Below are 13,834 nucleotides of genomic sequence, written 5' to 3' on the forward strand. Positions count from 1 at the left end.
GTTCGTTTATTTATTGGTGCTTAATCAAGGCAGTTACGGCCCGAGAGCAGAGAAACGACTTGGTTGAGCCTGAACTGTGCTAAAACAGAGCCCTGAGAGTTGAATAGAGCAGGAGGAAAAGACGACACGGCATTCGCTGCCGCCTCGGCACACAGGGAGCGTCCCCGAGCCGCACGCAGGGACAGCGGCACCCCGGGGGCTGGGGGGGGCCGCTCACGGGCACCACCTCACGCCGCCCGCGCCAGCTTCCAGCAGAACAACCGGGGGGGCTGCACCGCAGCGCCTGCTCCCAGCTTGAGGCGGGTGGGGAAGGGCAGGGGCCGAGCTGCAGCACGGGACGGGCACCCTCAGCCCGGTCCCGGTACCGGCGGCGGGGCACGGCCACAGACCCGGTGCCGCCCGGGGGCAGCAGAGCTCACGGACAGCGCCCGCCGCCGCGATCGCGCTGGGGGCCGACCGGGAGCCCCCGTCCCGACGGGCCGCCTGAGGGAGCCGTCACCGCGGCGGGGCACGGCCGGTGCCGCCGGGCCCGTCCTGGAGCACGGCAGCGTTCCCGACCCCGCGGCTGAGGGCGGCGGGGGGCCGCGACCGGCGGCTCCGCGGGGCTGCCGTGCCGTGCCGTGCCGTGCCGTGCCGTGCCGTGCCGCCCCTCCCTTCCCCTCAGGGCGGGAAGGACCGTCCCCCTCCCGCCCACCCTCGCCTTATAACGGCTCCCGCCCGCTCCGCGCCGACCGGCAGCGCCGCGGCTCGCCTCAGCACTCCTCGCCGCCATGGGCCGGCCCCTCGGCGCCCCGCCGCCGCCCCGGTAGTCCGCCGGGATGAGCCGCTGGCCGCAGTGCCAGGGCGACCTGAACGGCACCGAGCCCGGCGTCATGCGGCAGCGGGGCAACGGGACGGGGCGGGCGGCAGAGGAGGAGGGCTGCAGCGCCGTCTCGGTGGCGTTCCCGCTGACCATGATGATCACGGGCATCGTGGGCAATGCCCTGGCCATGCTGCTGGTCTCCCGCAGCTACCGGGCCAAGGAGAGCCGGCGGAAGCGGTCCTTCCTGCTGTGCATCGGCTCCCTGGCGCTCACCGACCTGCTGGGGCAGCTGCTGACCAGCCCCATCGTCATCGCCGTCTACCTGTCCGACCGCGCCTGGGATGCTGTCGACCCCTCGGGCCACCTCTGCTCCTTCTTCGGCTTCAGCATGACCGTCTTCGGCCTCTGCCCGCTCTTCATCGCCACCGCCATGGCTGTGGAGAGGACGCTGGCCATCCGCGCGCCCCACTGGTACGCCAGCCATATGAAGACGCGGGTGACGAAGACGGTGCTGCTCGGCATCTGGCTGGCCGTGTTCGCCTTCGCCCTCCTGCCCATCGCCGGCCTGGGCCAGTACACGCTGCAGTGGCCCGGCACCTGGTGCTTCATCAGCACCGGCGACAGCCAGCTCACCGGGAGCCTCTTCTTCGCCTCCACCTTCACCGTCCTGGGGCTCCTCTCCCTCGTGGTGACGGTGGCCTGCAACCTGGCCACCATCGAGGCCTTGGTGTCTCGTTGTCGGACCAAAGCGACTGCGTCTCACTCCAGCAAGCAGTGGGGGCGAATCGCCATGGAGACACTGATCCAGCTCTTGGGGATCATGTGTGTCCTCTCGGCCTGCTGGTCACCGCTGCTGGTAGGTCGCCTTGCCGCCCGCCGTGGGTTAACCCCAGGCCTCCTCCCTCCCTCCCCTAGGGCAGGAGGCAGGGTGGCCCTGAGAGCCGCCGGCCTGGGCAGGGTGGGAGGCACCGGCAGCTCAGGTTCCTCATGGACAGTATGGCCGTGAATGGCCTCTGAGGAGAGGAAGCGGGGACAGGGACAGAGCCTGGGGGATGTCGGGTGTGGAAAGCTGGTAGGAGAGAAGCTGGGAGAGGTCCAGGAGGATAGCCAAAGTGCGGCGTATTTGGAAAAATAAGGCGAAGGAACTGGAGTCCTTGAGGGGACTTGAGGAACGGAGGGTCCCTGAGGAAAACAAGGCTCTTGTACAAGGAGACCGCGGGCCTGGGAGCAGGACGCTGAAGTTGGCAGTGCTCGTGGCACAGAGCCACCGGCACCGGGCAGGCACCGGGCAGATGTAGAGGGGATGGGGAGCGGCTGGCGCCGGCAGCGGGCTCCAGAGGCAGGGAGGGCAGGCTGTGCTCCTGCCCGGCACGGCCGGACCGGCACATTGTACCTGCTTGCCAGGACCGTCGGGGTCTGGAGGTGACGGGACAAGGGGAACCAGAACCTGCGTGTTCCTCGTTTGGGGGAACCTGTGAGGGTTTATTGAGACCTTACTGTGATGGAGCCCTGTGCTCAGGGGAAACAGCCATTTAGGATTTTTTATTTGCTCCCGCCTTCTAGCAAAACTTAATTCAGTGCTTTATGAGAAAAGGTACACCTTGCGACTTTGTGAGTGCCTCTGGTTTTCAGATTGCTCACTGTATCTTATTTATGGCAACATTCTGGGCTTTTTGTTTCTGTTTTTTTTAAAGGGCCCTTGCATTTCTTTCCACTATTTTGTTATTCCTCACTTATGCCCTTTCTTTCTTGTCAAACTGGGGTAAGCCCCTCCTCATGATTTAGGAGCGGAGAAGGCTGAATCCACATCTCTTTCTGCCATGTGGGACAAGGGCACACCCGGGCGTCTGGTACCCCATCTAAGAAGGCCAGTTTGTTCTCCTGTCAGAGGACAATATGATTTTTGGAAAGTTTGTACTTGTGGTGCATAAGCAGGAAAGGGCTGAAGCTAGCTATGGTAATTCTGAAGTTATGTGAAAGGTACTTTATGGCCGGAGAAGGATTTTTCTTCCTTCCTGTGGTCAGAGAACTTGAGCTCTCGTTAACGGGGCTGTGACAAGAGGAATGGCTGAGAAAGCTAATAGTCCATGGGGATGAGGTAAAAATAGAAAACAAATTGATTTAATTTAGTATTGTTATCCTTGTAAATTAATTAAAATGCTGTCAAATCTCCAAAATAATCCCACCCAAAAATAGTAAGTCAGAGGCTGTAAGTTAACTTTCTAGAGATCATTAACAGCTTGTGACGAAGGTAAAATATGAAACCACACTAGAAAATTTAGTAAGAACTTGAGAGCAAAGAATAACATTCTGCTCCTCAAACCCCAAGGAACGTTAGATTTGGTAAGGTAAACCGGGAGACTGCCCGGTCACTGTTTCTGCGTCTCCGTGCATTGATTGCCTGCAGCCTAGCCGTTTCATTGCTGTGGCACGTCCTGCTGTCCCGCTGGCGCGTGCAGTGAAGGGGAGACACGAGGATTTCTTTGTTTTGCAGAAGTTGCATGCTTGTCCATAATTAAACAGATAAAAAAAATTATTAAATGAAGGAAGCATGTTTGCCTCAGCCCTCCTTTTGTAGTCTTTCCGTTGGGAAGCAGGTTCTGCCCTGCCCTCCGCAGCCGAGGCGGCAGGAGCCATGCTGCTCCCTCGGCCAGCCCGGGGGCCATGGAGCCATTGCACCTGAGGGTTTAACCAGCCCTGTAGCATCGAGAGAAAACCCCTGAGATGAAGGACACTTTTCCTCTTCCTTCAGAACCTGAGTACTCAGAAAAATCAGTGGGGATGCAGGAATGCTCTTGGTGGTTTGCTTCCCGTGGCGTTTTTGCAGATTTAACAGTCAGAAGTCAAACCGATCCAGCTGCCCCCGCTCTGCTGAATGGATCTGTGGGAAGTGTTAACAGGATGAGTTAACGGCGCAGAGCCCAGGTCAGAGAGCCCGTTGTAAACAACACTGACACCTCCAGAAAGTGCTGGGGAGCTGGTAAGAGAGAGCAGGGCTTCTCGGAGGTGAACTGACTCCCTGGCGAGGAGCCTGGCTCTTCCGAGTCAGAGGCAGGGCCGGTTGAAGGGATGCTGGTTGGCAACGCTTTGCGTGCGTTTTACGATTGTGTGGAGGACTGCTGCCCCGCTGGGTGACACAGCCGTAATCCAGAGTGAATTTGTCAACTGTTCACTTCCCTGTGTGCCAGCAATGCCTGAAAGCATATAACTTGTTCTGTAGAATTCTGCAGAACTTCTCTGTCTCGTCAGCATATTCTCCATATTCTCGAAATCAAAGTCATGACTACAGAAGCATATTTATACATACACTCCAACATTTTCTGTATAACTACAAAGTACAAATTAGGAATAAGAGGCCAGATTTTTGGAAGAGTGACCGTGGAGTAATGCAAGTGCATTTTCAGTGAAAGCCAGGTGGAAGAACTCATTTCACCTATAGCTGCATCATTTAGCAGTTGTAAGAAATTTAGTTGAAACAGGAATCCAGGGATTTTCAGAGGAGATTTCTGTTTTTTTAAAAAAAGAAATCTGAGTTTTATAACTGAGAACTAACAGATTCTGACAGCTATTACTATTAGGTAAACAATGCCCTTTTACACAGACAGTATTTTTAGACTTGATCTGTTGATGAAAATAACAAAATCAAATGTGATTTAACAGAAAAGTGAAACTTCTGACAGTAGTGGCTGTGCTCTAAACAGCTTCATGAAGCGTCCTGCTTTTTCTTGATTTATGCTGGATTTGGTAGAAGAGAGGAAGTGCATACATAATGCAGGCATTGTCTCCTTTTGTTGTGCACCCAGGATCTTACTTGAATTCAGCATGGAGAACCTGGGAAAACGCTCCACTTAAATAAGATACTGCTTTATCATAAGTAGTTTCCAGTTCACACTAATCTTCTGTTTATTTTGGTGCTCAATTGAACTAAACTGACAGCAGATTGAAGTGAGTCTGAAGTAGAGGAAGCTATTCCTTGATTGCACAGAAACACCTCTAACTGGAATTCTCATACTAATTCTTTTAGAGCTGCAGCTACAAAATTACTCACTCACAGAGTTGTTTCAAAGCTATTTAAAGCCAAAATGCCCAGGTATTCTGCTTTTCCTATTAAAAAACTTCTCCTTAACCCTCCTGTCAGACAGAAATTAAAAACATTCTCCTTTACAGGTATTTTTATTAAAAATATATTATTTTGTAATATTCTTAGTTGTGCAAAACATAGCTATGGAAAGCACCTTCACTTAGAAAAAAAGACAGCGATATCACTGAGCTGCAAGGAAAATAGATGGCTCCTTTTCTATGAACTCTTCCCACTAATGCTCCGCTTCCATCTGAGGGTGAAATAGCCACCTCTTTCAAAACTGCCCCAGCGTACTGATCATTTCAGTTTGGCCAGAAGACTGGATTTTGCTGGACTGTATTTGTCTAGATAGGGTCACAACCAAGTGGTAAAAATTAGACGACATTTGTTGGCATCCTGCTAGACTTTGATGGGACCTTGTCATGATTCCCTGCATTATTATCCTTTTGTAAACATGTTGTTGCTAAAATCCTCAGCCTTCTCCAGTAATTCTCCGAGAGGATTGCAAATGACTTCGTGTTTCTCAGAAACAGAGAAGTGATTTGCTTGAGGTTGCTCTGCCGGGGAGTGTCCTGCGGGGTGCCGGTGAGAGAGCGCTGCTCGCAGCGCTGCCTGCGCACGTGCCAGGTGTGCGCTGCTGCCGTGCAGGAAGCAGCGCAGCCTTGATGCGGAGCCATGGACGTATTGATACCTCTTCCCAGGACATATTGATACCTCTGTGGTCCGTGCACGGCAGGAGGTGTTGCATTGCCCTAGTGCGAGAAGGTTGCTAATAAGGATAGATCATAGGTGCCATATAACTTAGACCCTTTCTGGATGACTGTCGATTCTGGGTGAGCAGCTGCAGTGAGGTTAAGGTGGTGCGGATGCCAAACGTGCCCCTCTGAAAGGCTGGACTTGTCTTAGCTTTGCCTGCGACAGGCAGTGTTTCTACGTGAAAAAAGAAATCCACGTCCATGCTAGGCAATGAGGAGTTCTCCTTCAGGGGTCCACAAGCCAATGTGGCCCTGTAATGGCATTTGGTCTGCTCGAACTGAAGTCTCCGTTCTGCTGCAGCTTCAGCAGAGGCGGCGGAAGAGAGTCCTAAAAATTTAATGAGGCAAAATTACAATTGATTTTAAAACAAGATGGTACATGACTATAGGTATTGTTAGTCATTACAAGGAAAAATCATATCCTCTCCATCGTGGCTTTCCATGGTTCACTCACCGCAGCCACTATTTGTATTTCATCACGAGAATCCTCTGTTCCTGCTATGGCTCGCTTCTTTATGTGTGAGGGAATTATTTAAGCAACAGATTAGGGCTAGTGGGAGAGGAGGAGCAGTGTAAGAGTATGAATCCTCCTGTCTTCATGATGCATAGAAAACGTGTTTGGTTTTTTGGAAGCTATCTCAAGAAAAGATTTTGCAGTCTGGGACCAGGAATTTCCCGTCGGATTCTTACCCCACGTTCCAGACCAGCTACTCAGCTCTTGCTTGGCTGAAAAATATGCACCTTTAAGCACATCAACTCTTTTATTCTCCATCTTTTGCTGCAGATAGCAGCAGGTTCCAACATAGTTTGTAAAATTGGAAAAATATCTTTGGGAAAGTTTTTTTCTTTTTTTTTTTTTCCCCCTAACTGCAATGGAAGTTCATTCTAAACTCTTTGCAATATAATAGTAAGCTGCCTGGGAGTCCCTGAGGTAACACAGGCTGCCCATGTAGAGTTAAGCTAGTGGCAATATATCACAGTGATGGTTGCCAGCTGGGGAGCCTATGAAACAACCCTGAAAAGTTCTTGTGTACTACAATCCAACTTTATTCAAAACACTGTAAAGATACCTCACAAAATGCCTCTTGTCTTTGGTTGTAAGTTTGAAAACCAGAGCAGTGGAAGTTTAATGTTATTATAAAGCTATTTTCAGTGATAACAGTAAAGTTTTATCTACTCTAATTGAATAAATACTATTATCAACTATATTACTATATGCATTTTGAGCCAAATTTTTTATTGGCATAAATTGGTTCCATTGACTTTATTCCACCCCATGTTGTTCCTCTACCTTTTGCAGCCTTTCTTTTAATTAATTTAGAAGACCAGTACAGGCCATGATAAACAACCTCTAAGGATATCAAACAAATAAAATTTCCAGTAGAGCCATTGTTGGTCCAACAAATATTCCAGTAAAGCAATATTATGTAATAAAACCAAAAATAAGCAGCAGTTGTCTGCTTGGGAAATGTATTTTATTAGCCTGATATTTTTGTAGCTCCATGGGTTCACTAACAAAAGAACAAGACCACAAGGTCTGCAAAACACGGGTCATTGCAGAGTTCCCAAAGGGAGAGCTAGAAGAGCTGATCTGGGAGAAAGTAATCCGAGTACTGGGAATGCCAAATGCGGTGTGGTTTCCATTGGCTGTAACGTGGGCACAGCACACTCGCATAACGCTGCTACTCTTTACGGCCCGGTAACGCTGCCGTCCCCGTCGGGAGGTGAGTTGTGCCGGACTCTGGTGGGCACAGGAGGCAGATGTGCAGGCAGCGTAGACCGAGCTGTGACAGTGACAGTGACAGTGTCCTAAACAGCCGGAGGTGGCAGAAGAAGTGGTAGGGTTGTGGTTGTGTGGGTCTGGTGCACAAGTGGCTGTTTGATGTAGTCTGGATCTGTATCTATCCCTGTTTTTAAAAAGCTCTACCAATGGTTACTCATTTTCTTTTTTTTTTTAATTAAATGTGGTAGATGGAATCCTCAACTGCCTCTATTTAAAGAAACAAAAACAATTGTACTTTGCTGTCCGAGCTGTGCTACCTTCCGGACTCATCTAAGTCTTTCCAAGGTCAACACATGGTTATTGATCTGGCACCCAGAATATCCCTTTGAATGGAAAAATCCTCCCCCACAGCTTCTGCTCCTGGTTACTCTTGCTCTGACTGTCGCAGTTTATGGGGACAGCGGCAGTCCAGATGTGACCTTTCTGGGTGACACTCCACTCTGAAGACAACCTTCTGTGGGAAAACCTTGGCTGGGATCGCTCGGCTTGTGTTGGTGCTGGTGCAGATTGTCCTGGTTCTTTCGAAAGGCTGAGGTCAAGAAGTTGGACAGGGCTGTGAATAATTGACTGCGAGTGTCGTCCCTCGGGCTGTTCCCTGCGTTTTCAGGACTGGCTGCCAGTTTATTTAGTGTATGGCACCACAAAGTGCCATATATGTAGTGTATGACTGTTGCAAAGACAGCGAATTAGATGTGCATCAGAGCCCTTGCGCGTAGGTATCCATCTCCTTGACATACACAGTAGACACATCAAAGTGTGTGGACCTCCTGCATCTCAGTTCTGCAGGATTCCCAGACAGTAAATTCAGACAGTCAAGGTCTTCAAGTCATGCCCAGAAGAGATTTGCAAACAAAAAAAGGACCTGTCCAGGAAAAGTTAGGTGTTCAATAGCCCGATCCTCGGAGTGCAGAGCGTAGCACGCCAGCCCTACCCCTGGCTTCCCAAGTGTCGGGTCACTTCAGTCCGTGGTAGGACTCTGCCCAGGGACGAGGCCGCTGGCAGCTACCTGACGTACATTATGAAGCGTGCCCCGTCCTCGCATCAGCTCTGCCTTTTTCCTTGCTCTAAAGCACCCGCGAGCTTCGTTGTGCGTCACAGCCAGGTATTTTCCCGATTGTACAGCTGATACGCTCGTCGTCTGGCAGCAGGTTGCCTGGCAAGTGCACTGGAGGTCCCAGGCTGGGTTCTTTTTCGGTCACAGGTTTTCTGTGCAGCCTGTAGCAGCCCTTGGCAGTGTCTTACCTTTCTAGTCTGTAACATGAGAATAAAGGTGTCTTGTGTTCTGAGGCTCATGCCACCGATAGCTGCAAAGCATGTTTATGTCTTAATTTGGAAAATGAGGACGTACAAAGTATTGTTATTTTAGTTGATTGAATCATTATAGCGCAGTCTTCAGTTTATAAGTCTTTTAAAGACTGTAAGCCTTGTAGCAACCTATAAGAAAAATGAATCCTCCCTGCTGCCTGTGCCGTACCAACACCACATATCTTCGCTAACGTATTGATGATATTGTTTTAAAGGAAAAATAAAACCGCTGACATTTTGAAATACGAGTGATAAAAATACCTTAGAGTACAGATTTGGGGGTATAGTATTAATCAAAGCTGCCTCATCTTTGGCTTTCCTGAATAAATGAGTTACTATTGCAGCATCCATGGTTTGGCATCAGTAAAGAGAGGCTGACTGGTGCTTATGTTCTGCCGTCCACATAATACCCTTGGCAGGACCCCGATAGCCCCATGCTGCGTAGGCAGTATTGTAAATTAAGATGCTGCCACGCCTGCTTGCATTTAATCCCCAAAAAATCAACCTGCATGTAGCTTTTGGCTGCCAGGCCAGAGCTTGCTGGTCTGTGCTCCGAAACCAGGACAGGGAGACATCAGTTACAGAAACTTATACTTGTGTGAAACATTTCACAGTGTAAATAGTGCCTCTCGGTCATGCCAGCTGATGCTGTGGGAAACAGATTCCTAAATATATCGCTCTATTCACTGGGGGAGCTGAACTGAGGAGGGAAAGGAGGAAATATAGGTCAGGTTAACACAAAATGTAGTCTTTTGACAAAAGAAAGGTGTTATCTTGGCTCCTAGCACAAAACACATTTATTAACCCTTTTCTTTTAATTTGGCTCAGTTCATAAGCAGAATAGTTTACCTTAAAATCAAATTCTAAAATTTGGAAGTCATAGAATAAAACATCAGAGCTTTAAAAAAAAAAAGACATTTTTGTATTTGAAATTCTTTTTTCTGACATTTACTGTTCGTAACAATCTTGAAGAGCTCTACTCATCATGATTTATTCAGCTGTTCCTTGTAATTGTGATAATATGATAATGATGAGTCCCTTTAAGTCAATTTTGCAAGGTCAGTAATTCCCCTTTCTAGCCAAGGCCATCTTGAACTTCTAAGATTAGGCACACAGCTTTCTGTTGTGTCTCAAGCAGAGAGCAGCATGTGCTGCCTTGTTTTAGCATGAGATCTATAAATAAACCTGACATAGCTGAAAGGTATCATGTTTATCACTCATTTTACACACACACAAACTGAGCTGCTCTCTCAATGCTTATTTGCTCTGATCACACATGAGGGAGGAAAAAAATTCTTGACAGGATTTTGTCTAAGTTAGGGCTGTTTGCATATGGTGATATACAGATAACAGTCTCTTAACATATAGCACTTTTTCCTCCTAACTTCCCTTAGATAACGATGTTGAAGATGATCTTCAGCCACACATCGTTTGAACACTGCAAGGGGTTCTCCGCCGAAGCCCAAAGCTCAGAACTGCACAAGGAATGCAATTTCTTCTTGACAGCTGTGCGCTTGGCCTCACTAAACCAGATACTGGATCCGTGGGTGTACCTGCTACTCAGAAAGATCCTCCTCCAGAAGTTCTGTCAAGCAGCCAACGCTGTCTCCAAGTGCTCCAACAATGAGTGGAAAGAGAGGTCAATCACCCTGTCAGAGGAAATCCGACGGACAACAGCATGAAGCGACAGTGATCCATTTGCATGGAAGCTACTTTTGCCAACGAGTAGTTTTAAATCTTACTGTGAATTGGGGTATCTGTAACATGTTAGCATCTGCATAGATAGCTGAAAATGGTATTACTGAGTGGACTTCTAGTGCCAAATAATTATTTATCCAATGTGCCAAAAATTCTCAAATACGGAAGAAGGAATTGGTTTTGTTTCTACGTTCTGTTGTTATTGCCATTCATAACTCAGCTGCAGAACATGCCGTTTTGTGTGCCTAAAATAGGGTTTGGAGGGAATTTTCTTGTGTTAAGGTAGAAAAAATGGTTTTCCTATCAGGGGACACTTGGAACACGTTCAACAGATTAAATTACTGAAGAGACCCACTCCTATATATATTTTAATAATAAGATTATCTATTTCAGAGAGTCCTTCTTCCTCCTTTTTTCTGGAGGGACAAGGGGAGAAAGGGGCAAAAATACAAGAATTAGAGGAAGACAAAATTAGGAGACTTTATTTGGATTTCAGTGGCTTAAAACTGAAAAAGTTGTGTTATACCAATTATGATACATCATTCTCTGTTGAGAACTGAAGGTAGCTCGAGTCTCATGACACTTGATTTTCCTGATAAGTACTCCTTCTGCGTGGTGGCTAAAGTAAGCTCATCTGCTGAGGAGGATGTAGCATTGGGACAAATAGCACAAGTGAGAAACCTGTGATTTTTTTTTTTTAATAGCAGCCTGTGAAATACCCAGGCATAACAAGAATTGCTGTTTGCAAATCACACTATAAAACTACTTTGAGCAGATGGAGAGAGTGATAAACAGGTTGTAAGAGACAGTAAATGTTCTTCTTCCTGTGGATTAATGGCAAAGGTTTACAAAGCTAAAAATACTGCTTTCATATGAGCTGTTTTAGTTGGAAATGCACATGGAATAAAATGAACATCAAATGATTTTTAAGTAACGGGGATGCCACTCAAAACTTCTTCATTACTAAAATGTCCTACAAAGTGGCCAAAATAGTACCCCAAAATAGTTCATTTCTTCTTTCCTCCAAAAAGACAAATTTGAGAGATATGGCAGCTTTGGGAATTTTTAAAATGAAGCAGACTGGAAGAGGTGGGCAGAAGCGTGTGCGTTAGTCAGATCTTTCCCCCAGGTAACTTTCTGAGCTCTAATCCATTTGTGTCACATCTGAAGTTTGTCTTTACAAGGGCTACGTTTTTTCCTCGTTTTCTTCACCCTTTTGCAGATGATAGCCTCTAATGTCTCCTGTTTCATGGCCTCTTGGGTGAAATTAGATGCAAATACAATAAAATACAATATATCGTACAGTTGTACACCTTATACATATATGTTCTATATGGTATCGAATTCAGGGGCCTTGTAGGCAAATATAATCCTGCATCTGCTAGGAATTTCTTGCACAGACCCTTTATTTTTACTTCTCTTCCTTTGTTTATAAAAGTAACTACTCAAAAGAGAAACTGGCTACTCAGTTTTCTTGTTCTGCTACTGCGTTGTCTAATTGCTTATCTTGGTATCAGTCAAACAAAAATAATTAATCGGACAGCAGAAGCCACTGTCTCATAAATCTGATTTTATCCGGGTGGCGTTCGAGTGCAACCTAAAGGCTAATCTCTATCTTTAATTCAAGAGCCAGCCTAAAAACCACAGAGAGGCACATTTTGTAAAGTACTGCCTTTCTTCTGTCAGTCTCATCACCTTCTTCAATTTAATGCAATAAATTCCTTTTTCAGTTACGAGTCGACTGCACCCTTCAGGCTGCAGGACCCCACGCTCGGAGCCGCGCGGCCCCGGCGAGCTGCTGCGCTGTGTGTGAGCCGGTGCTGAGTGTAACGACTACACGTGGCTGCACGTCGGCGGTGCTGCTAGTTCATTTACTGATCAGCACTTCGGGGAACACGGTGAAATAAAACCATTACTTGTTCTCTCTGAAAAAGTGCCTTGAAGGATACTTCTTTAAAAAAATTATTTTGGAATATAAAAAGCCTGTTCTTCTGTCCAGAGGGTTCCTATTGTTCAGTTTATGTACATTAGCTTTTTAAAACAAATAAACAAACCCAGTCGCTTGTAAAATATGTCGGGGTGACCTTAACAATTAGACTGAATCATTCTTTGTCAAGAAATTTCTGAGCAGCTGCACTTACAGAGCAGGCAGCGGCTCTGGGATCGTAAGTGGGATAGCGAGGGAGAAGTTCTGCGAGGAAGAGTGAATCAATCCCCCTTCGATCAGCTCTTTTATAGCGGCAAGAGGAGAACGCTGTTTTTTCCTGGACACAATCAGTCAAATGCATGGTAATGAGAGGACAGCTCAAAGGTGACATTGCCTTAAGCCGGCTGTGGGAAGGGACCCTGGTTCAGTTCTAGAGTAACTGGACATGGGCTTGCTGTTCTTCAGTGTCAGGGGTGGTTCACTTTAGTTCACTTAAAATAATTTTGTTACGCCATGCCTTTTCTTAGTGAAATAGGACACGCTTTTATATTTGGAAAAAGGCAGTTCTGTCCATCTTTGGGTGCGGTAATATGAAGAAGCTACTTTAAATATCAGAAAATGGGAATGAATGTCTGCTTTTAATTTGTTTACAGAAAAGGAGTTTAAGCACTATTTGCCAGCCATGGCTGCTGTAACGGGACATGGCTGGAGGAACGCACTTTCAAAAATGAATTCCAAGAGTTTAGAGTAAGTGAAGCTTTGTTTCCCATTTACTTGTTTGAGTGGTGTATTTTTGTTGCATTTCTTTAAAGATGCCTTTTATGTGATGTATTTAAATTCCACTACAATAGGATTTCTAATACTGGTTTTAATATGTTGTACTTCTGTCAAAGATGTTACGGGAACTGTAGTGTATGGAAAGACGATTTTGAGATCATTGTTTGCCTTAAAAACTAGCTTGTTTGTGTACCAAATCAATGTGTGTTGTATCAGTCAGAATAAAATACGGCAGAATAACTGGTCTCTGTTTCCTTGATTGCTCTTGCCCGGGACACAGTGTCACAGCAACTTCGAACGCCCTGTACGGAGCTGCAGGCGGAAGCGCAGCCCCTGGCTGGGAACGCTCCCCGAGTGCATCCGTCCTGGCGAGCGGAGCCGCAGGGTGCTCGCCCACCTTCCTCTCCGCTGCCCACGCCCCATGGGCTGGCACGAAGCCGCAGGGGATGGAGAATGGCCGATGCTAACGCGTAAAGCATGGTTTAGTAACAGGCCTTCCAATACACGGGTACGTGAGTTTTGCAAAGGCACCACCTGCTGATACAACGCAACAGGTCTGGACAGATTTTATCTGCACAGTCTTCCAGCTAGTGACCTTCCCACCGTGCTGCACCATGACGAAGGCTGCTTCGGTTTGCTGCGTCAGTACAGGCTTTGCAGTTCCTAACTCGCTGCACGCCCAGCTCACGCCTCTGGAGTGCGGGAA

At 47.6% G+C, this 13,834-nt stretch overlaps 1 protein-coding gene across 1 annotated transcript; it reads left to right on the forward strand.

Annotated features, from left to right (window-relative positions):
* The first annotated feature begins 818 nt into the window (after positions 1 to 818).
* On the forward strand, positions 819 to 13,366 carry PTGER3 (prostaglandin E receptor 3). The gene is made up of 2 exons (XM_075155524.1): positions 819 to 1,658; positions 10,121 to 13,366. Exons 1-2 carry the CDS (start codon positions 819 to 821, stop codon positions 10,406 to 10,408), a joined length of 1,128 nt encoding a protein of 375 aa, XP_075011625.1. The 3' UTR covers positions 10,409 to 13,366.
* The last annotated feature ends 468 nt before the right edge of the window (positions 13,367 to 13,834 follow it).

The sequence above is a fragment of the Calonectris borealis genome, chromosome 8 (genome assembly GCF_964195595.1).
Source record: "Calonectris borealis chromosome 8, bCalBor7.hap1.2, whole genome shotgun sequence".
In the NCBI taxonomy this organism is placed as follows: domain Eukaryota; kingdom Metazoa; phylum Chordata; class Aves; order Procellariiformes; family Procellariidae; genus Calonectris; species Calonectris borealis.

What these genes read in the sequence shown, in the direction of transcription:
- PTGER3 (XM_075155524.1), top strand. Translation starts at nt 819, where the DNA reads ATGAGCCGCTGGCCGCAGTGCCAGGGCGACCTGAACGGCACCGAGCCC. An exon ending in CCTGCTGGTCACCGCTGCTG is followed by an intron (nt 1,659 to 10,120) that starts GTAGGTCGCCTT and finishes AACTTCCCTTAG; the next exon opens with ATAACGATGTTGAAGATGAT.